At 54.4% G+C, this 21,932-nt stretch overlaps 2 protein-coding genes across 2 annotated transcripts in view; one reads left to right on the forward strand and one right to left on the reverse strand.

The window, feature by feature from the left end:
- Positions 1-542: 542 nt before the first annotated feature.
- On the forward strand, positions 543-21,050 carry PYGB (glycogen phosphorylase B). The gene is made up of 20 exons (XM_075147416.1): positions 543-873; positions 3,082-3,183; positions 5,069-5,147; positions 6,016-6,119; positions 7,579-7,710; positions 10,240-10,351; positions 11,429-11,511; positions 12,445-12,588; positions 12,930-13,022; positions 13,149-13,295; positions 13,426-13,589; positions 13,943-14,057; positions 14,809-14,910; positions 15,048-15,195; positions 15,757-15,818; positions 16,153-16,294; positions 16,644-16,851; positions 17,269-17,403; positions 17,596-17,662; positions 17,947-21,050. The coding sequence occupies exons 1-20, from the start codon at positions 631-633 to the stop codon at positions 18,097-18,099; spliced, it is 2,535 nt and encodes an 844-aa protein (XP_075003517.1). The 5' UTR covers positions 543-630; the 3' UTR covers positions 18,100-21,050.
- The window catches only part of ABHD12 (abhydrolase domain containing 12, lysophospholipase), a 47,635-nt gene continuing 46,448 nt past the window's right edge, over positions 20,746-21,932 (reverse strand). Inside the window, exon 13 of the mRNA XM_075147417.1 lies at positions 20,746-21,632. Within this exon, the coding sequence (XP_075003518.1) occupies positions 21,593-21,632 (40 nt within the window). The 3' untranslated portion in view covers positions 20,746-21,592. The remainder of the gene's footprint in view (positions 21,633-21,932) is intronic.

Raw genomic sequence — 21,932 nt, forward strand, 5'->3', positions numbered from 1 at the left:
CACCAGAGGCCGCAGGGTGGGTGGGTTGAGAAATGAGGGCCCTGATGCCATCCATGTCCCCTCATGCTGTCACAGTCCCTCCACCGTCCCTGTCCCCCCCATGCCATCCCTCTCTCCACATTCCGTCTCTGTCCCCTCAAACCATTCCCATCCCCTCACACCACCACAGCCCCAGATGCCAACCCTGTCCCCACACCCTATCCCTGTCCCCACACACCATCCCAGCCCCCCATATCATCTCCGTTCCCTAACACCATCCCAGCCGCCTATGCCATCCCTATCCCCACACGCCATCCCGGTCCCTACACGCCATCCCCGTCCCCATAAGCCCGCCGCCACTCCGGTCCCGGGCCAAGGGCGGGGGCCGGGCCGGGCTGGGCCGGGGCGGGCGGCAGGGTGGCGGTAACCCCGGCCCCTCCGCCGTGTCGCGGCCCGCCCCGGCGCTGCGGGGCCGGACAGGGGCGGGCGGCCGCTCCCCTCATCGGGGGCCGGGCCGGGCGCCAGCCGTGCGGGGCCCCGCCTCGTCGCGGGCGGTGGAGGCGCAGGCGCGGCGGCCCCGGCCCCGGTTGCGGCAGAGCCGGAGGCATCGGGCAGAGCCGGCGGCGGAGCCGGTCGGGCGGCGGCTGCGGGATGGCGGCGCCGCTGAGCGACGGGGACCGGCGGAAGCAGATCAGCGTGCGGGGGATCGCGGGGCTGGGGGACGTGGCGGAGGTGCGCAAGAGCTTCAACCGCCACCTCCACTTCACCCTCGTCAAGGACCGCAATGTCGCCACCCCCCGCGACTACTACTTCGCGCTGGCCCACACGGTGCGCGACCACCTGGTGGGGCGCTGGATCCGCACCCAGCAGCACTACTACGAGCGGGACCCCAAGGTGAGCCCCGACCGGCCCCGCCGCGGGGGGAAGCCGGGCCTCGGGGAGACGAGGATGGGGACGGGGCGCGGTGGCTGCATCTTCCCCGTCGGCCCCGCGCGTGTCTCCGTGTCCCCCTGACCAGTGTCACTGCGGACATGGCCCGTGGGTATCCCCACAGCCGTATCCCTCACATGCACCCTGCTGTGGCTGTGTCCCCATGGGCATCACCACGGCCATGTACCTTGCGTGCACCTTGCCATGGCTGTGGCCCTCATGCACCTCACCGTGGCTGTGTCGCCATGGGCCTTGCCCCAGCCACGTCCCTCGCACACATCTTGCCATGGCTGTGTCCCCATGAGCCTCACCATGGCCATGTCCCTCATGCAGTTTGCCATGGCTGTGTCCCCACAAGCTTCTTTGCAGCCCTGTCCCAATGAGCGTTGCTGCAGCCATGTCCTCCCTCAGGCATCCCCACAACTGTGACCCCTTGTGCTGTGTCGCAGCCACATCCCCTGTGATCCCCCTGTGAGCATGACCTCACAGGGGCCTTGCTGCTGCCAGCTCCTTTGCATGCTTCACTGCAGCCATGTCCTGCACTCGCACCACCGAGGTGGTGTCCCCTGTAGGCATCGTCACCTCCACGTCTCGGCACATGCTTCAGCGCAGCCATGTCCTGGCTTCACTCCTGCAGAGCCCACAGGCAGCTTGGCTTTGAGGCTGGGCTGGAGAAGAGTTTCTTGCCTCGTGCAAACCAGACAAGCTCTCCCAGGTCACCAAACCCTAGGGAGCTGGTGGTTCCCGGGGGACTCAGCCTGCTCCCTCCTCTCCTCCCCACTTGTCAAGTCAGGATGGCGATGCTGGAGATGTTGGGGGCTGCAGGACATTACTCAGCCTTAATCCTTTTGAACTAAGACCTGATCCAGCACTTAACTGGAGAGCCCCAGAGGGCAGGTGCATACTAGAAAAGGCACATACCTTCCCAGTGTGCAGGCAGCTGCCTCTCCGAGTCAGCTTTTTTCTCGGGGTTATAAATATTGCCTTGACACAAGAAACAAACTGCACTTTCACTCTGGTATGGCTGCACATGCCCTGGGAGTTACGCCGGTGCGTGGAGCTCTCCCTTTTATCCTTACTCACACAAATGTGCTCTGATCCATAGTGCTGCACTAACAGAAGGGATTGTACAGATCCCATAAAGACTAAGAGGAGCTTGGAGTGGGTTTGCTTACTGTCCTCTGGACTTAGATTTTCACTAGAAACACGTCCCTGCGGGAGACTGAAAGGAGCAGAGTATTTATGCAACTGTGCGATGTTTTCAGTCTTTCCTGTCAGCCCCAAGGAACAGATGGACCCTTTCAGACTGCCAGCAGAGGTGGCAGAGCACTAAGCTGCTGCTTAGCGGGGAAAGATCCCAGCTACGAAGGAAAGAGATTCCAGGGGAAGCACGATTTAAAGTCAGGCTATTGCTCTGTTAAAAATTCCTGTTTATTTATAAAAATATCTATAGCGATAAATCTGAGTGAGGGCAAAAGTTTGCACAGCCTGCTTCTCATCCTACAAACAGGCTTTCATCAGCATTCATGGCACAGGCACAGCTCCTCTGAATCTTGGAAGGTCACCGCAGAGCAGCCTGTCTTGCATAGTTGTGCTGGGAACCCTGCCACCCGTGGGACAGTTTATTTGTTCAACAGGGTGAAACGTGTGCGTGGAACTCGGCGCGGGGAGAACAGGAGGACCCGTGCGATAGGAGCGGTGGGAAATCGCTAGCAGGAAGGGGCCTGGCCCTGGGCCTGGCCGGCGTGCGCGGGGCGGGGGGCTCACTTCGGCTTTCAGCAGGCTCTGGATCAGCTTCAGCTCAGCGTGGAAAAACTTTAAAAGCCCAGCATAAGCATCACCTAGGCTGAGCTTGACAGTGTATAAATATACCATTCAGCATCCTAGATAATTCTTGCCCTAAGTTAATTAGGGAAACACTTAACAGGCAATGAGATTTTTCTATAGAAGGCTGTTGGCAGGGAGACACGCGGCGGAGGGTTGGCTAGCATCCCGTGTGAGATCCTTTTGACAAACAAACTGTGGTGCGTGGTGTTCAGGAGCCAGTGCCAAGAGCCGGTTTGGGAAGACGTCCCTACTCTGGAAAGTACTTGGGTCTGCTCTTAATTTTAAGTGACTTTGGTGAAAGCAAAGTGCTGTGCTGTGTGTAAGCGTCTTGCTTTGCCTCCCCAGCGCATTTACTACCTATCCCTGGAGTTCTACATGGGCCGCACTCTGCAGAACACCATGGTGAACCTGGGCCTGCAGAACGCTTGCGATGAAGCCATTTACCAGGTGAAGTCTTGGGGTTACCCAGGTCCCCCTGAGGAACTGGCCAAACTTTTCCATGCAGAGGGATGAGTATCTTTATTTCTCAGGGCTTCCTCCTAAAAATGTGTTATTTTGACTAAACGAAGCGAGGCTTGGCTCTCTGTTAGTGTTTTCATCCCCTAGAGAAGACCATGGGGGGACCTTGGGGTTCCTTGAGAGTTGGAGTATGGTTTTCTCAAACCACCATTTTCCTGTAGTGGCTGGGAAAATCCAGAAGAGCATCCAGAAAGCAACACCCAGTATCCCAAAGGACTAGGGAGTCCCAGGCTGCAAATAGCTTTCCATTACTAGGAGAGATGATGGCTCATCCCAGGAGATGTAGTCTAATAGGGGAGGCTGGGCCAGAACGCGGAACTGGAGCACCAAAACACCAAATTACAGTTCATACATGCAGGTACACAAGGCACCGCAGCACCGCTGCCAGATAAAAGTGAATCACGGGGAAGGAAGAAAGGTGGGAAATCGTTTGCTTGAATTAAAATGTCATCAGATGAGTTCAAACCGCAAAAAACACAGCTGAGTACCACCAAGGCAATCACAAATGCGAGGCCATGGTTACTTAGGCTTGCAGCCATCTTTGCAGCAGGACAGTGACCTTTTTGACAGAGTATGAGTTTTTGGGCTTTCTCACCCAAAAGCTTAATTTCACCCCCTCCTTTTCCCCTCTGCCCCACTGGATTGATCCATGTTACACTTTCCAGCAGAAGTTGGGCTTGTCACTGTCTCTTAAAATGAGGTGCTACGATTGCTCATGAAACGTCCTGGCGAGCACTTTCCCTGCCAAGGGCTGGGAAGGGATTTCCAGGGAGGGATCTGACACGTTTCCTCTCTGAGGTATCGTGCCTCAGAGAGCAAGCTGTTTTTTTCAGGGAGGATCCTCAAGTCCCTTTGCAAGGCATTTTCCACGTGCTGATTTGGCCCGACATGCGAGCGGAGGCTTCCCTTGCTGTAGCCTCCAACATGTGGAGCTCGTTGTGGCCAGCTGGGATGGGAGGTCTCGTATCCAGCATGGCTCTGTCACTGAGAGAATTCGCCTCGGTTTTTGTGACACCATCACACTGTGCATGAGGCTTTCCCAGCTTATGGTTGCAGACCACTGAAGCGCTGGGAGAGTGGTTCGGGGAGCAGCCATGGTGTCTGCCTGACTGCCTGCTGTCCCCCCTGGCACCGAGGTGAGATACTGACGCCCTCCGAGAGGCAGCATCTCTTGACTCCTGGAGAGTCCTTGCTGCTGGCATCCTTAGCCTTCATCCGCCAGCAGCCCCCGGGCTGGAAAACAAATGGCCCGAGAGATGCAGCAGAGGAGACGACCGCTTCCAGCCATGGACTCCGGCCAAGGAGCTCGGCAGCAGGCTGGGCAGGATGCGGGAAGGCACAGAGCGTAATGGCGAATGCTGCAGTAACCAGCTGCCAGCGTGGTCATGCCCTTCCTCAAGGACCAGGCGGGCGCAAGCAGAGGGGCGGTGCACGTACCCGGGCAGGACTCAGCGGTCCCTTGTGCGCCACCTTGGCCGTTTGCCATTCTGTCTCCAACGGCGAGTTCGGTGGAAGGGCCTGCTGGCGTGAGGGGCTGCCAGGAGATGAGTGTTTTGTTTAAGGTCTCTAAGGAAACCTAGTTCATGGGAAAGCGACGTTTGATGATGGGCTAAATTGTTTTCCAATTAATTGGGCTGCCCGTGGACCAGAGGCTGGTGAGATGTTTTGTGGGGAGGGGATGCAGAGACCCCCGTGGGTTTAATTTCCCATGGTGTGGGTTGTTTTGGGATCTGTGTTTGCCCTCCTCGGAGAGCAGCCCCAGGGCGTGTGCTTCGGGTGGTAACATGTTCTGCTGTGGCTCTTTCCCCCATAGCTGGGTTTGGACTTGGAGGAGCTGGAAGAAATCGAAGAAGATGCTGGACTGGGAAATGGAGGCCTGGGCCGCCTGGCAGGTAATACAGGGAGAGGGGAGCCCCCTCCTCGCACAGAGTGCACAGGGACCGAGGGTGGCCTGGCTGGACACTGTCACGCCCTCGACGCCAGCACCACAGCAGGACAGCATGCAGACCTCAGCCCGCATCTGCCCCGCAGCCCTTCAGCAGCGTGGTACCCTCCTGCCTGCTCCTGGCTGGCCAGAAACAAGCCCCCTCCCCAGTGAGAGCATCCAGGAGATGTAGTTGTGTAATCTGCAGCACAGCAGGTGGGGCTGCGGCTGAAAGAGGCTGTCTGGAGCCTTTGTCCTCACTTCCCTGTGAAATCTCTCACTTTTTGGAGGCACCCAAGCAGCTCTCACGTAGGCAGACTGTTGGCTGCTATTTTAGTTTGCCTGTCCCACGGGACTGCTGGAGACAAGAGCTCCCCAATGCAGAGGAAATGCCGGGGCTGATCTTTACCAGAGCTGCCCCGGACTGAGGGCTGGAAGGGTGTGCTTTGGAAGCAGTAATAGCAAAGTAGCTGGTGGACAGCGAGTCAGGGTCAGAAGCCCTGCTTTACCAGGCAGGCAGGCTTAGAGCAAGGCGTGAGCACCTCGAGCAAGTTTAGAAGAGCTCTCACTGCGACAAGGCTGGATTTGGGTTTTTGGTGACTTGTCCTTGTCACCAACAACTTCAGGGTGCTCGTGGTGGCTCGACAGGACATGCATGGGGTCCTGCTGCAGGCTGTCCCCTTCTGTCCCTTCTGCACGCAGATTTTCTCTGAGTAATAAATGTTTCCAGTGGCATTGGTTGTGGCAGCTCCTCACCCCTGTGCACAGAATGCTGTGGCAGGTGCAGCGAGTGAGGGGTGAGGTTCTTGCAGCATGACCACGCTCTGCTCTTCCAGCTTGCTTCCTGGACTCCATGGCCACGCTGGGGCTGGCGGCGTACGGTTACGGCATCCGCTACGAGTTTGGTATCTTCAATCAGAAGATTGTCGACGGCTGGCAGGTACATTGGCAAACTCAAGTCACCCTTTCTCCTTCTGTTTTGTGCTGCGCTGGCCACTTCTGCCTGTGGACAAGGCCTGGCCACGCAAACAGCACTGCGGTGCCTTGAGCTGTTCATAAACTAGGCATTTTAGCCCATCACCTGGTGCCAAATGGGCTGTCACTTCCTACCGTTTGCGATCACCCTAGGACTCTGACCTCCTGAGCAAAGAGAAGTGATGAGGGCAGTGGGGTGTGTGCGTGGCAGGTGCTCACTCAGGGACATGTTCAAGCTCATCCATGCCAGTCACCAACCCGGCAAGATGGTGTTGGAGCTGAGCCCACAGGGCATGGCTGGGACCAGAGGTCTCCCTGCCCGGGACTCCATGGCACAGCTGCAACAACCCAAGAGTCCCATCCGGCCTGGCAGTGAGTGGGCAAGGAGTCAGGCTAAGGATGTAGATGTGGCTAAACACCTCATGAAGGTGTCTGGTGGAGGATGAATTTGAACATAATGGAACACATGCAAGTGCCTGGGGTGCTGCTGTTCCTGCGGGTTCCCTGCGGGGGCTTACACAGGAACTCTCCTCTAGCATTAATGATAATATTTTGCAAGTGAAAATAGGCTAAAAAACTGTCCCAGCTGGCAGTTTTCCCTAGTGTATGCCTGGAAATGGTTTCCATTAGGAGAATTGCCTTGCTTCTGAGCATAAATGACCTTTTTTCCCCTTAAAATAGCTCTCAATAAGTCAGGGAGGGTGAGAGGCTTGAGGGTTGTTTTTTTTCTTCTTCCCCACAAAGAAGCTGCAATGCTAGGCCCTATAAATGGTGAAAACAGGTAAAAAAGCATCCATTGTAATTGGTTTAATGTTACTTAAAAAAGAACAGGGGTGGTGGCGATGCTGGGTTGTGGCTCAGACCTGCCCCCCACCTGGCAGAGAAATGCTTGCAGGCGCAGAGCATCTCTCCAAGTGCCTCAGCCCCTCTGGTTTCTGGTGCACATCAGCCTTGGTGGCTCTGCTGAATTCACTTCACTCCCATTGATGCTGTCCTGAGCAGAGAGGAGAAATCCTCTCTGGAGGAAGGCAGAGCAGTTAGCAAGACCTGGGTTACAGGGGGTGGTTTGTGGCCAGGAACAGCACCAATGGGCTTCTAGGGAAACACATCCCACATATCCCACTATCATGGTCAAATGGGATGTAAAGGCCTCAAGACAGACTGAGTGCAGCAATCTGTGCGGTTTGGATGGTTTAAACCTGTACAGCTCTGTAAAGTCCGTAGAGGCTGACTTATTTATGCCAGCTGGGATGTAGTCATCCGTGTTTCAAAAAGCCCAGCTGTCCTGTAGAGGCCTCTGCATATCCATTTTTAAAGCCAGATTACTAAAGCTTTGCTTTTAAACTGGCCTCCCCTCGGAGAGCCTAGTTTAGCCTTCACTTGGAGACACAAGCCATCGCTTGAACCCCGTTTGCCTCTTGCAGGTGGAGGAGGCTGATGACTGGCTACGCTACGGCAATCCCTGGGAGAAAGCTCGCCCAGAGTACATGCTCCCTGTGCACTTCTACGGCCGTGTGGAAAACACCCCTGAGGGTGTGAAGTGGATTGACACCCAGGTACCAACATCTCCCTCAGTGCTGGGCTGGGGGAGGACGGGCCAGGGTAGCGTGGAGGGGGAGAGTCTGTCCCGAGGCTGCCTAAGGTGGTCAGACTTTGCTTCTCTCCCAGTCTGGCAAAACTCTCCCCGCTACCCTTGCAGTTACGAAGGTGACTTTGTTGGCTGCGGCTGCAGCAGGATTTGAGGAAAAAAAGGGATGATATTCAGTCTCAGCTGTAACTTCAGATCAGTTGGGGCCTCCTTCTCTACTGATCTCCAGGCTGAAGCCCCACGGTCTTGCATGGATTTATGTCGGAGGAGGACTGTATCCCTGGCAGCTGTGCTAGGCTCCTTCCAGACTGCTCCTGGCTACCACTCATTCAAACCCAGTGGTTTTCCAGGTGGTTCTGGTGCTGCTGCTGTGGGTGGAGATTCACCTTGTGGGGTGTCCATGGAGCAATCCTGTGGGTGTTTAACTCCCGTGATCAGAGCAAGTTCCTCTTTCCCAGACCAGCCTGATGGGTAGAGTGCTGTCAGGGGAGGCTGGAGGCATGATGTCATGTCTCCAGTCTGCCTGGAGGCCTTGTTTTGTGGCATCGTGGAGAGCAAACGCTTCTCAGCCTCCCACAATTGGGGAGGTAATGCTGCGCTTCAGGAGCACGTGCCTGCTCAGAGCACAGGCTGCTGTGTCGTAAATGCATTCCAGTCTTACAGCTAAGGAAGGCAAGCTTTAAAGAGGCACAGATTTATTAAGAGGATTGAAGATGTTTCAGCTTCTCCTGTCTAAGCACTGCCCAGGATGGAGGAAGGAAGGAGTATGAATTTCTCTGGCATTCAGGGACATGACGTAACCTTGTTCCCATGATGTTCAAGGGTCTCTCAGCCTGATGAGCCAGCTCTGTCTGAGGAGCGCACAGTCATAAAGCCAAGCCATTCTCTTCAGCGCCAAGAGCTGAAGCTCAGTTGCAGAGTCGCCTGGGCCCGCTCAGAGGAGAAATAAACCAGGTCCTTTTCCAGGGACCCTGGACCATTCCCAGGACACACACAGTGCAGGGGTTCAACGCTACAGCCCTGTGAACAGCATGGAGGCACCGTGCCAGAGCTCTCTGGGGAAGCAGATATCCACTTGGGGAACGAGTGCCATTGCCTTTCAACATGCTCCTCTTCTGACCCCGGCAGTAGTCCGGAGTTTCAGGGATCCCAAGCAGTGCAGTGGAAATGCTGCTTCCTACAAGGAGGTGAATTTTCAGATAGTGCCGTTAAGGGAACAAGTTGGAAAGGCTCAAAAAAGCCAAAGACGCAGTCTCCAAATATAGCATCACTCAGTTCATGTGATGTGTGCCCCAGTCCCATGGCTCAGGCAGGGCAGGCTTTCTGCCTGCTTCCATGTTCGGAGCTGGTAATAGCAGCTTTGAGAGCCTGAGCTCTTGCTGATTCTCCGCAGAAGGAAGGTGTTGCTGATGCCAGCACAAAGAGGCTGTTCAGGGCCAACATGCTGATCTGCCTGGGTTTTCCCTGCCCTGTGAGCACAGCTCCTTCAGTTCTCTGCTGCCTCTTACATCTTTGCTTGGGGACAGCCTCTGGCTGCCGGGCTGTCATGCTGGCACTGATTTGTTCAGGAGGATACTGGCTCCTTTTGCCAGTGTCAGAGAGGCAGCCCAGGCTCTGTGCTGCAGGGTCAGGGCCTTGCTCTGCAAGCACCGTTCAGCAGTGCTGGCATAAGCCCTCAGCCCCTTTGTTCCAGGCTGAGGTTGGGGTGCCTTGCCTTGCCCGCTCAGCAGGTCTGGAGGCATGCAGATGTTGGCATAGCAGTGAGCTGGAGCACACAAGCTTGGAAGCACATCCATGCCTTGCCTGGCTAGTGTAATCTGAGCTGGGAGCCCCAGTGTTACTCCCTGTAGCCATGCATGCAGCATCCTCGTGCTTAAGCATCACCTGCAGACTGCACTAATAGTTTTGCGCTCATGTTCAGTTTGGGTGCTGAAGATCGCAGTGGATTTACCCAGGCAGGTTCAACAAACCTTGAACATTGGGTGAATTGCTCTGGGAATGATGCTGTGGTGGTAGGGTTTGGTCCTGGCAGCCTGCAGAAAGCTAACGGGCAGGATTCAGGCTGTGGAATTTATCCCAGATGGAAACACAAAGGTCCTGGCTGCCCTGGCCCTACCCCAGCACAGACAGAATCGCAGTGGCCAGCTGAGGATGCTTGCAGTGCTCTGGTGAATAACTAATAGGTATGCCAGTTGGTACAGGAAGGTCAGCAACTCTCTTTTACATTTCATTGATGGGCTTGTAACTCCAGTTTGTCAGTAAAGCTCCAAACAGCTCTGCTTCTCCTATTAACGCTTTGCCGGTGGATGCTGGAAGTGCCTATGATAGCAGGGAAGTCTGTGAAGCTCAGCAGGTGTGTTTTAGTGAGGTGGGGTTGTTACCACAGCCAGGAGTTGTCTGTGTCCTCTGGATTCTTCCTGCAGAGGTTTCAGCCACTTTCCCACCTTCTCTGAGGCCACCGTGCTGCTAATCAGAGGGGAATACTGTCCTTTTGCAGGTTGTCCTTGCTATGCCTTACGACACGCCAGTGCCAGGATACAAGAACAACACTGTAAACACCATGAGGCTGTGGTCTGCAAAAGCACCCAATGACTTCAACCTCCAAGAGTGTAAGTGCTATCCCTCCACTGCCTCTCTTCTAGCCAGGCTGAGACATGGTTGTTCCTGCGTGCATAGCACTTGGCGTAGCACTCCCCATCTGGCCTGCTTTATCCATATCTCCTGGCTACCTCCAAAACACAGCACTGTGCGTGCATCCATGGATCACACTACCTCCAACCACTTCCAGAGCCCTCGTGCACCAGGACACCCATCTGTCCTCCTTCCATCCCCATCACGCTTATCATGCTCTGAAAACCTGCCCTATGCCTTCCCCAAGTGATAGACCACCTGCCACTACGTTCCCCACATTACCAAATGAGCCGCAAACCCACACTTGCCATGGAGGGTCATTTCTGTGCAGCATCATCCCTTAGTGCTGAAGGAAAAAAGGAGCAGAGCCCACCTTACTTTGGTAAGGTCTACGTGTGACCTCTCTAGTGCATTTTTCAGGCTCTAACTGTAGTGCTGAAGAGCAGATAGAGGGCAACGTACCAAACGTCAGTGCTAGGCTGTTACAGAAGGGGAAGGTTTTAGGCTAGACTGATTTGATTTATTCTTCCATACTGGTAAGCGCAGAGATATGTGTGTCCAAGCAGCCCTGCCAGGAGAACTTGTGTCGGACAAGAGGTGATGGCTCTGGAGTCCTCATAATGTCTCCTCAGTTCTTGATTGGCAGCTGTGAGCTGGGTTTCGGATGAGCCTTTTGTACCCTTTAGGAATTGAGTGTGATTGCGGTCTTTGTGCTTCTTTGCCCTGCCCCATTTCTCCTCAGTCCTTAAGCAAGATGGCTGGTCACTCACTTCCTTTTTTGCCTTCTCTGGCTGCTATCTGTCTTCAGTTTCTGTCTTTCCTGATACGTGTGTCTTGAGAAACTACATGGAGATGTGCCTTTCTCTTACCCCATCTCATCCTGTCTCTCTGGTGCCTTTCGCACATGTACATTCTCATTCATATTTCATTAATACCAGCCTGAATGTTCCTGTTACAAATCTCTCTATGAGAGAAGAGGGAAAAGCGCACTGTCAGGGACCTGCCTGAGTCTCTACAGCTGCTGCAGTGCTGTGTGTATTTCTTTCTTGCTACAGTCAATGTGGGTGACTACATCGAGGCAGTGTTGGACAGAAACCTGGCAGAAAACATATCCAGAGTCCTGTACCCAAATGACAATGTGAGTGACTCTCTTGCCTCTCTTCCCTGCTCCTCCTCCCTTCCGGGATCAGCCTCCCTGTAGCTGTATTGCCTTGTTTGCAAGCACAAAGTCATGGCCACCTGATGTTTATTGTTCTGGTTTGAGGATTTTTAGTACAATAGGTTGGTCCCATAATTCTCAGCTCCAGAGGGTCTCTGCTGACTGACGGCAGCTCAGAGTCTGGCCCATATTGTATAGCTGCTTTGTTCCCTGCTGCAAGGAGAGGAAGACATATTACTCATTCAAATTCAAGGCAGTTTTCAATTTACATGGCTTACCCTTTGCAAAAGTAAGTTGTCATTTCAGAGGCGGCCACGCGGTGGGGACTCGTTTCCATTCCCAGTTCAAGGGATTTCTCTCTGCAGGCACTGTCCCAGGCCATGCGCTCACTGGGCACCGGATCCAGAAGAGCAGAGCCCTCACTGTCTAGTTATTGATTAGCATCTGTGCTGGAAAAGCTCATCTCATGCACTTTACCCCTACCCTCTCATTCCTGCTGGTGTTTTAAAATAGACCAGCATGAAGTGTAGCGTGCATGGGAGGCAGCTGATGTGTCCAGAGACGCTGGCTCCTGGCTATTGCAGGGAGTCCAAAATCCTTGGTCCAAAAATCCTGCAAAGGGTCTTGCAGTGAGGGAGGGAGCTGCGCTTGCTCTGTAGGAGTGGCATGGCTGTGGCAGGTTCTTTTGCCCTCTGGAGGCAGCTGTTTGGGATGCCGAGCCCCTTGTCAGTCCCTACAGCTGCTGCCCCATCAGAGGCAGTATGAGAAACATCCACATTTGCCCTGATGAGGTGCTGAACCCGTGAGGCCTGTTGGGAAGCCCGTCAGAGCAGACAGGAGCATCTCCAGGGGTTTGGCTGCCAACTGGGGATGGCAGCTGCAGCACTGATGGCTGTGGTCCCCCACCTGCAGTTCTTTGAAGGCAAGGAGCTGCGGCTGAAACAGGAGTACTTTGTGGTGGCTGCTACCCTCCAAGACATCATCCGCCGCTTTAAGTCCTCCAAATTTGGCTGTCGAGACCCTGTGAGAACATGCTTTGAAACCTTCCCAGACAAGGTGAGTTTGTGGGCAGAGGGGGTCCGGAGGTGTTTCAGCCAGACTTGCCTATCATGAGGGAGAGCAGGATGCTCAGGACCAAGTGGGGGCATATATACAAAGACCCTGGCAATTTGGGTTGGAAAATGTGATGTCCAGACCTGTTTTCCCAGGGAGAAATACGCAATTTGGAGCAAAACTTGCAAAGGTTGAATAGCTCTGTTCCTGGGAGCTCTGTCTGTTTCTGGGGTGTGTGCCATGAGAAGAGGCTTAGGGCTGACCCTCACCCCAACCCCATGCATGCGGGACACTGTCACAGTCCTATCACTGCCAGATCTGAGCCCAGCAAGTCTGTCTTGCAGGTGGCTATTCAGCTAAATGACACCCACCCTGCCCTGTCCATCCCAGAGCTCATGCGGATCCTGGTGGATGTGGAGAAAGTGGATTGGGACAAGGTAAGCAGAGCTGGGAGGTCCATGCCGAACCTTGCAGGGGACAGAGCTGCTGTCTTGTCCTCACACAGGGTTTCCTTTCCCCTCTGGCCTGGGCATGTACGTGTTAACCTGCTGTCTGTAATGCAGGCCTGGGAGATCACGAAACGGACCTGCGCCTACACCAACCACACTGTGCTGCCTGAAGCCCTGGAGCGCTGGCCAGTCTCCATGTTTGAAAAGCTGCTGCCACGTCACCTAGAGATCATTTACGCCCTCAACCAAATGCATCTGGACGTAAGGGACTGGGCTGGTCACAGGCTGGGGGAATTCTGGGGGTGTGGATCTGGCTGCCTTTAGGATGGGAATGTTCCTAGGTCCAATGGCTGGGTCACTAATGTCCCTCTTTCTGCCTGCCTGCCTGCAGCGGGTGGCAGCTCTCTACCCAGGGGACATTGACCGTCTCCGGAGGATGTCAGTGATCGAGGAAGGAGATTGCAAACGTATTAACATGGCACACCTCTGTGTGATTGGCTCCCATGCAGTGAATGGTGTGGCCCGCATCCATTCCGACATCGTGAAGAACTCAGTGTGAGTTGGGGGACACCCAGGGCACGCACCCTCTTCACTCACTGGGCTTTGCCTGCAAGCCTGGAGGGCTAGCTGGAGTGATCAGGTATCAAGGTCTGCTTTGGTTGCCCTGCTGGGCATGGCAGGCTGGGGACACTGTCTCGTTCGCATGCGTGCAAGGTCTCACTCATCTCCCTTTGGGGCTGGTGAAACCCTTGGTATTACGGCTGAGGAAGGGGGTGAGAGGCAGCATACAGAGTTCACGCTTGTTACAGGGAGATCCGCAGAGACTGCCCTGAGTCAGGAGCACATACAGTGGGGGCCCAGCTGAAGCTCTGGGTGGTGGTGTGGTTCAGAGCTCCCTGGTCTTCCAGGTTCAAGGATTTCTATGAGCTGGAGCCAGAGAAGTTTCAGAACAAGACAAATGGGATCACACCGAGACGCTGGCTCCTGCTGTGCAACCCGGGACTGGCCGACGTTATTGCTGAGGTGAGGTGTCAGCATCTGAAGTGAAGGGCTGAGTGTGGTCCGTTTGCTTCCGATCACCTCTTCGTGTGGTCTGATCAGACCTCAGGCTAACGCCTGGAGGGTGTCAGTGAGGACAGCCTGGGAGGAGCACACCTCTTGCACATGTAGGTCTGAGATTGGTTGGGCTTTAAAGTCGGTTGTGAAGGGTTGGCCAAAAAAGTTGCAGAAATTTGGATCTGGGTCCCTGCCCTCTCAGTGGCTACGTCCAACCTGTCAGGCAGTACCATGGTGTGTGAAATGGGGTGTCTGCAAAAGCATTCAGCTTCACAGGCACAAAGGAGCTCCCTTGGAGCTCCAGTTCCAGTTCTGTCTGCTTTGTTTACCAGGCCCTTTAGCACAGGTTTTTGCTTCACACTGCGACATGCCATAGCTGAGTAACGTCCTGCAATTAAATGAATTTTTATGTCCTGCCCATCAGTTTCTCCAGTTGCCAGGGGGCCCTGGTACATGTGCACACATCCTTCCTCTAAAGCTCCTTGAGAAAGAAGGACTTGTTCGGGTTTTTGCAAGTGCCTTGTTTCCCCTGTACCTTTGTGCTCCCTGAAAACATGGAGAAATAACCTTGCCGTAAGAAACTCTGCCCCTTTTCCTGGCCAGCGTGCTTCTTCCAATTCCTCAACAAGACTGTGGCATCTCTGTTGGGGAAGCACAGTTGTAGACTGGGTGAGGTGTCTCACGGGTGGGACATCCCTCTCTTTGTTTGTTCTTTTAGAAAATCGGGGAAGGCTTTATCACAGATCTGAGCCAGCTGAAGAAGCTATTGGATTTCATCAATAATGAGACTTTTATCAGGGACGTGGCGAAAGTCAAACAGGTAATATGCACTGGAGGCAGGGTTGGGGGAAGAAGACTAAAGGCACCACGCTCCCAGGAACATCCGAGCAGCGAACGCTCACTTCTGACGCAAGGCATGGGAACCTGTGCCTGTTCCTCATCAGATTTTCCCGCCAGGAGAACAAGCTGAAGTTTGCAGCCTACTTGGAGGAGCAGTACAAGGTCAAGATCAACCCTTCATCCATGTTCGATGTTCAGGTCAAGCGAATCCATGAGTACAAGCGGCAACTGCTGAACTGCCTGCATGCTATCACCCTCTACAACCGTAAGTCCTGCCTGGGCTGGTAGGCAAGGGGGTGTCCCCCAGCCTCTCACTGCCAGGGTTCCTGTGTAAAAGTATGCCAGCTGGTGGCCAAGGACTCCCGAGTCTAGCTCTGCCTTCCTGTCATGGAGGGCTCTCTCCAGGAGGGAAGACAAAGTGTCTGAAGGGTTGTACAGAGCTCTGAGGAAAAGCTCACAGCCCACGTCTCCAGCCCAGCTGGGTCCCAGGGCCCAGGTAACCCCCACACCTGTACTGCAGGTGTTAGGACTGACCTGGTGCAAGTTAAAACCCCACTCCCCAGAGCATGCTTCGGGCCCCTGCCCATTCCCAAAGGGAGGCAAGTCATTGGAGCTCTGCATCATGCTGGCTTGAGTAGTTCTCCAAGGGCTTTGCAGCCCATTTTCGCCCAGCATAGCTCCAGCAGATGTCTAGTTGGGCTTCAGAGTCCTGCAAGTTTGCTGGGTCCATGTGACATGGGCTGGGATCCCAGCCCACCTCTGATGCACGCAATAAACTCTGTCCAGTTTGTCGTCACTTTGGTTGTGTTATGCCCTGCTCTTTCAGGCATCAGAAGCGATCCATCCAACAACTCCTTTGTGTCCAGGACTATTATGATCGGAGGAAAGGTAACGTGTGTTCCAGACTCGGTGCATGCATGGCTCAGTGGGGATGTGGGGAAGGTGCTGTCCCCTTTCAGTAGCTTTGCTGGGCCTGCTGTAGGTTAGTCAGCATTTGCAGGCTCTTCAGGAAACACTTTCATGGACTTATCAGACCGAACAAGGCCCCATCACTCTTTCCCTGTGGCTCAGGACTTCTCCTCCCAGTAGGGTGTTTTTGCTGATCCATGTGAACAGCAGAGGTGAGGCCCAGATTCTCCCTGTGGTGAGGACCCACACTGGAACCTCTCATGCTCTTCCTTCCTTAAAATCTTGTCACCATTTCTCGGCTGCTCTTCTTCAGGCGGCCCCTGGCTACCACATGGCCAAGATGATCATCAAACTCATCACGTCCATCGGTGAGGTCATCAACAACGATCCCTATGTGGGGGACAGGCTCAAGGTCATCTTCCTGGAGAACTACCGGGTATCCTTGGCTGAGAAGGGTATGTCTGGTCTTGTGTAAGCACATGTCAGGAGCTGGGCATGTCCCAGCTGAGCCCAGAAACTGGCTAGCCTGAGAGGCTGTCATGGCAGGTCACCTGGCTCTCCCTTAGGAAAGGCCCAAGGGCTCCACACAGGGCAGGACCCAGCTTCATACAGGAGTGACAGCTGCTGCATGGGGTCATGGCAGCACTGAGCCTGGCTCTGGCCCCAGAGCCGTGCTGTTTGGGCTGAGGTTGAGGTCAGCGGGGCCACTAGCAGATGCCCAGGGTTGTTTTGCTGACCTGGGCCCAGGTCGTGGGGAGCTGCAGTGTGCCAAGGATTAACTCCTACCTCTCTTGCACCCGGCAGTGATCCCGGCAGCGGATCTCTCCCAGCAGATCTCCACAGCCGGCACGGAGGCCTCGGGTACCGGCAACATGAAGTTCATGGTGAATGGGGCCCTCACCATTGGTACCATGGATGGGGCCAATGTGGAAATGGCTGAGGAGGCAGGCGAAGAAAACCTCTTCATCTTTGGCATGCGGGTGGAGGACGTGGAGGCCCTGGATCGCCAAGGGTTGGTTCTGGTTCTGCTTGCCAGGGCTTGTCAGATGGGGATATGGGTCCCAGCTCTGGCAGGGAGAGCCATGATCTCTGGGAGGGACACCCTTCTCCCTGGGCAGCTCTGGAGCAGGAAAAAGCTGGGGGGCTGGAGGCAGCCTCTGCCCTGAGCTAGGTAGTGGATGGTCCATCAAGGATGCAGCCCAAGCAGCTCGCCCAGAGCGCAGCTGCCTGGGCAGAAAGTGTTTCAGGCACTGTGCCTGGTCTTGGAGCCACTAGCATGGACACAGCCCCAGGAACAAGGCCCCTCACTCAGGAGCCATTTGACATCCTTGCTTGCCCTCCCTGCCCCAGACATATCAGGTCCTGCTCTCTGGGTGCTGGGCCCCAGGGGGGAGCATCAGGCCCTACAGTCTGTCTCTGCTGGGCGCAGGTATAACGCACGGGAGTACTACGAGCGCCTGCCAGAACTGCGACAGGCTATCGACCAGATCAGCAGCGGTTTTTTCTCCCCTCGAGACCCCGGTTGCTTCAGGGACGTTGTGAACATGCTCATGTACCACGACAGGTGAGTCCTGGCAAGCATCCCCTTTGGTGGGCTGCTCTCAGCCTGCCCAGGCCTCCTTCCCAGCTGGCCTGGGTCCTGCTGCGCAGGGGCTAAGCCCTGCCTGCCCGCAGGACGATGTCTGCGCTGCCCTGTCCTGCCACACTGGGACCCTACAGCGGGCAAACCCTAGCCTTACTCTGCTTTGGGTTTCAGGTTTAAAGTGTTTGCCGACTACGAGGCCTACATTAAATGCCAAGGCCAAGTGGACCAGCTGTTCATGGTAAGAGCTGCCCACTACTGAGGGGGAGGGAGGAGGTTTTTGGCCATGGCAGTACAGCAGGGAGACGGGGGGGACCTGGGATGAGTGTGCTCCTGTGGAGCCCTTCTCACAGACACCACATGGTGTGGGCATGGGGCAGGGTGAGGCAGGTTTTGCTGCTTCGGCAGCCCCACGCCACAGCATTTAAGCCAGCCACGCATGCATAGCCGGTGCCCTGCAAGGTTGCAAGCCAGGACAGAGCCAGGTGAGGAACTGACTGCTGACATTGCCTCTCCTCTTCCCAGGACCCCCGGGAGTGGACTAAGAAAGTCATCAGGAACATTGCATGCTCGGGCAAGTTCTCCAGTGACAGGACCATCATGGAGTACGCCCGAGAGATCTGGGGTGTGGAGCCATCTGCCACAAAAATGCCCCCACCCAACCTCCCCCGGGATTGATGCAAGCACAGAGGGAAGGAAGGAGGGATGGGTTCCCAGTCCAAGAGGCCTCACCTGCATTTCACCGCCAGTCAGATGGGCTCGGCTCTGCAGAAACAAGGCCCTTCCCTCAGAGGGGTAGAAGGATGCTCTGAGGAAGAGCCCTGACTGAGGAACAGGAACTGGGGGAGAGGACAAAGGACCCTGTGTTTGTACCCATGTATCCAGCCTGCATGTGCTGCATAGTGCTTTTAGTGAAATGACCACGGATAAGTCTTCCACAGCTGTGCTCCATGCTTAACAAGGGCTTTCCAACTAAATCCTCCCCTCTCCCCCTGCATGCAGCCTGGCCTGGCCTCCCTGACCCTGTCCCACAAGCAGGTTTAGCCAACACAGAATGTGTCTTGCATCCTCCTCCAGTTGGGTCTGCCAGCTATAAGCTAGGGGAGGGAGAGGCCACTGTCTGCCCCTTCCATCACCCCCTTCCCCAGTAACACCTAGAGAAGGCGGGGCTGGCTGTTAAAGCAGCTGGCCCAGTGCAGGCGCCAATGTCAAATGCTATGTGCCACAAGGAGAAGGCGAGAGGGCCTGGGATCAGCGCCTTCCTTGTCACAGAGCTTGTCGTAGCCTCCTCCCACACCTCTTTGTTAACTAAAAGCCCAGTAACCAAGCCACTCCAGGGATTTTTATCCTCCATGTCTGCATAGAGAGGGTTGTACCTGCCACTGCCAGCTGTGTGGCTGACCCTAGTGGGCCTGTAGGCCCCAAGCAGGCTCTTGGCTCTCCAGGCACAGCTGTACGCTGGGTGCCTCGCAGGGGATGAACGTGTATCACATCTCTTGCGTCCCTCCATAGCTGGGTCATGCTGCTCCGTGTGTTCCTCCTGGTGCTGGGGTCAGAGTTTAACACCCGTAGAGCTGTGTAGTGCACGCGTACTCCTCTGTGTGACACCAACTCATTAAAACAACCAGAACACTTGCTGGTTTGACTTCAGGCTGACTTGTGACTACTCCACACCTGTGGGTTCATATTGCAGCAAGTTCAGGCCATGACACCTAAAACCATGCTGGCTTTCCCCAGCTGTGGCTTCATGGGATGCAGTCCCCTGCAACTGGCATGCAGCTGGCACCATCATGGGAGCAACATACCCACGGCAGAAAGATCAGTCTTGCCAGTGCAGGATGGAGCTGGTACCAGAGGCTGCACTGGGCTAGCTAGGGCCAAAGCCATTTACCTCACCCCTGGTGTGTTGACTATATGCACTGGGGTGGGGGTCACAGTGTTGGGTTTGCCCTGCAAATGGCACACAGGGCTCCTGTGCTAGAAATCCCACCGGCAGCTCCCATTTTCTCCGTCCTCAGTGGGGAAGCAGAGCCTTGGCTGCAGCTGGACTACAGGCACAGGCCCACTGGGCTCCAGAAGAGCTGCTCAGCCAGAGCTGGCTGCAGCCACAAAGACTTGGCCAGTCCCAGCTGCAAGCTCATCTCCCATGCACAACCCTACTGCAGCCCTGCCACACACCCAGCTGACCTGCCCAGCTGGGGAAAAAGTCCCCAAAATCGCCAGGTAAAACGGGTGAAGCTGAAGTGATCAGCAGTCAATGCCTTTATTAAAACTACACCACTTTTAGATAAACATTTCAGTTTAAATTTCCAAGCATATCACCGGCCTACTAATAGGAATGGCAGTGTTGGGATCACCAACACCAGCAGTTCACATGCTGGACCCTCAGCTCTGTCACACAGGAGGAAGGCAGCCAGCCAGCCTCCGGCTCAGGCTGCACTTTGCCCCAAGCCAGCTGCTGGCAGCAGCATTAGCTGGAACGTGCATGTCACTCTCCAGAGCCAAGTAAGTGGTTCTCTTCTGTCAGTGCAATAAATACAAGTGCGTCAAACATAATTTAAGTGGCACAGTTAGCTTATGAGTATCATGGGTCAGAAACCTCAGGGAAAACCACACTATGGCAGAAGAATCTCAGTACAAGAACAAGCTACTGTCTGCTTTGCGACTAGTATGAGCCTGCAGATATAACTTGGATGCATGCTGAGCAGTTTATACTATGCTGTACACCCCTGAACAGACCCTTCAGGCAGCACAATTCACTCTGAGCACTAGTGACTAAACCTACAGCACCTGGTATTGTCTATATAGACTGACAGGGGGCAGGGCCAGGTCCCCAGCCAGACACCACAGAGTCAGCATATGACCCTCTCCCATCTCAGTGCAGAGCTTGTCAGTGGCATAAAACAGCCCCTGTTCTAGCCCCAAACAGGGCAAGGACATCCCCAGAACCTCTCCCCATGGGAGAGGCTCATTTCCACTTCCGCCTTCTGGACAACCCCCCCGACCATGTCTGTGAGATGGGCTGAGAAGTGCTACTGGAAGTGCCTGGGATGCCCAGAGCACAGCAGGGAGGTGGAGGAAGAGATGGTGAGGGACACTCCAGGCTGTTATTTTTGCATCAAGGACAGAGGAACAGTGTAGCCACCAGGAAAACCTGATCTAAGGAGTTAAAAGGTAGTTGAGGAAAAAAACCTGCCCTTCCCACCCAAAGGAAGCACATGTCTGTCTGGGTGTGTACAGGGAGAATGGAAGACATCCATTCCCACATCCTGGACCCATGTTGTTCATGGAAGGGGGAGATCAAGCAAAAAAGTAATCTCACGCTTTCTGGCTTAAACTCCCAAGTTTGCAATTTATCTACATAAGTCACTTCAGTCCTAATAAGAAGTGCATGTGAAGAAGGGGAGGAGCTTCACAGAGGATAGCATGGATGGGAACAGAAATGATGTTCAGAAGGAAAAGGGTACAGAAAAGACAAAAGGGCGCTAACCTTTTCCATTAAATAGATGTTTGAAAAGGAAGAACAAAAAAAAAATCTTTCATTTTATTTCCAAATGTGTGCAATTAGCCCAACACTTGCAACACATTGTGACTGAAGAGCTAAATAAAAATATCTCTCACCACCTGGATCTTCTGTGTATTTGTAATTACAGCTACTTAGCAAAAAGGAAAAGCAAAACATGTATTTCCTAGAAAGAGAACACCTCAAACTCAAGCAAGACAACTGTGGTATGGAGACACGGCAAAAGCCATTCGCCTACAAATGAGTCTCTACATGATCCAAAAACAGCAGCAGTGTTTAAAAGTGAAAGAAACACCCTTGGTCATGACACATGTGTCCTAGGAATGTCTGTCCTCAGCAGTACCACGCTGGATTGGCCAGGCTTTGTTGTGCTTACATTTTTCATGGTTTGGTACTGGCTCCTGGGCTGTTATCACTCCTCCATCCACGTCAAAAAAGAAGCCAACAACTTCTTTCTTCTACCATCACAGACGCTGATGCTGGGAGCTGGAGTTGCCAAGGGTACACATCAGGACTGGAGTGGGAATCCCTGACCTTCTCTAGTGCCAGGGATGGAAGAATGGCAGACTGACCCACAGGAAGGGGGGAGGGAAAGGAGAGACAGGAAGGAAAGAAAGGAAAATCTCTGTGCTGCCAAGCAGCCAGTCTTCAGTGATGATGCTCATGTTCAGATTTTCCCAGGAATTCCCTAGGAAAGGAAACAACGTAGCAGTGACACTCAGCTCTCCTATACTCTGGTGCATGCTGCAGCCTGCAGGTCTTCCCATTCCCCTGGTAAATACTAGGCCTCGAGCACTTGCAGCTACAGAGAACAGCACTGAGCTTTCTCTCACCCATCAGTGGCTCCCACTAGAAGAGGCAAGCAGAAGTAGCTGCTCTGCAAACAATTACTCCAGAGCATCCAGCTGACAGCAGAGATGAGCCAGAGAGGAGAAGTGCTGCCAGCTTTCTGTGGCTCCCCTTCCCAAAACCTGCTTTGCAAGAAGGT

The sequence above is a fragment of the Calonectris borealis genome, chromosome 3, assembly GCF_964195595.1.
Source record: "Calonectris borealis chromosome 3, bCalBor7.hap1.2, whole genome shotgun sequence".
In the NCBI taxonomy this organism is placed as follows: Eukaryota; Metazoa; Chordata; class Aves; order Procellariiformes; family Procellariidae; genus Calonectris; species Calonectris borealis.

Bases quoted from the DNA above. Each gene is read 5' to 3' on its own strand.
- PYGB (XM_075147416.1), top strand. From the start codon at position 631: ATGGCGGCGCCGCTGAGCGACGGGGACCGGCGGAAGCAGATCAGCGTG. The intron at 13,023-13,148 runs GTAAGCAGAGCT...TCTGTAATGCAG, and splicing joins AGAAAGTGGATTGGGACAAG to GCCTGGGAGATCACGAAACG. The intron at 15,819-16,152 runs GTAACGTGTGTT...GCTCTTCTTCAG, and splicing joins CTATTATGATCGGAGGAAAG to GCGGCCCCTGGCTACCACAT.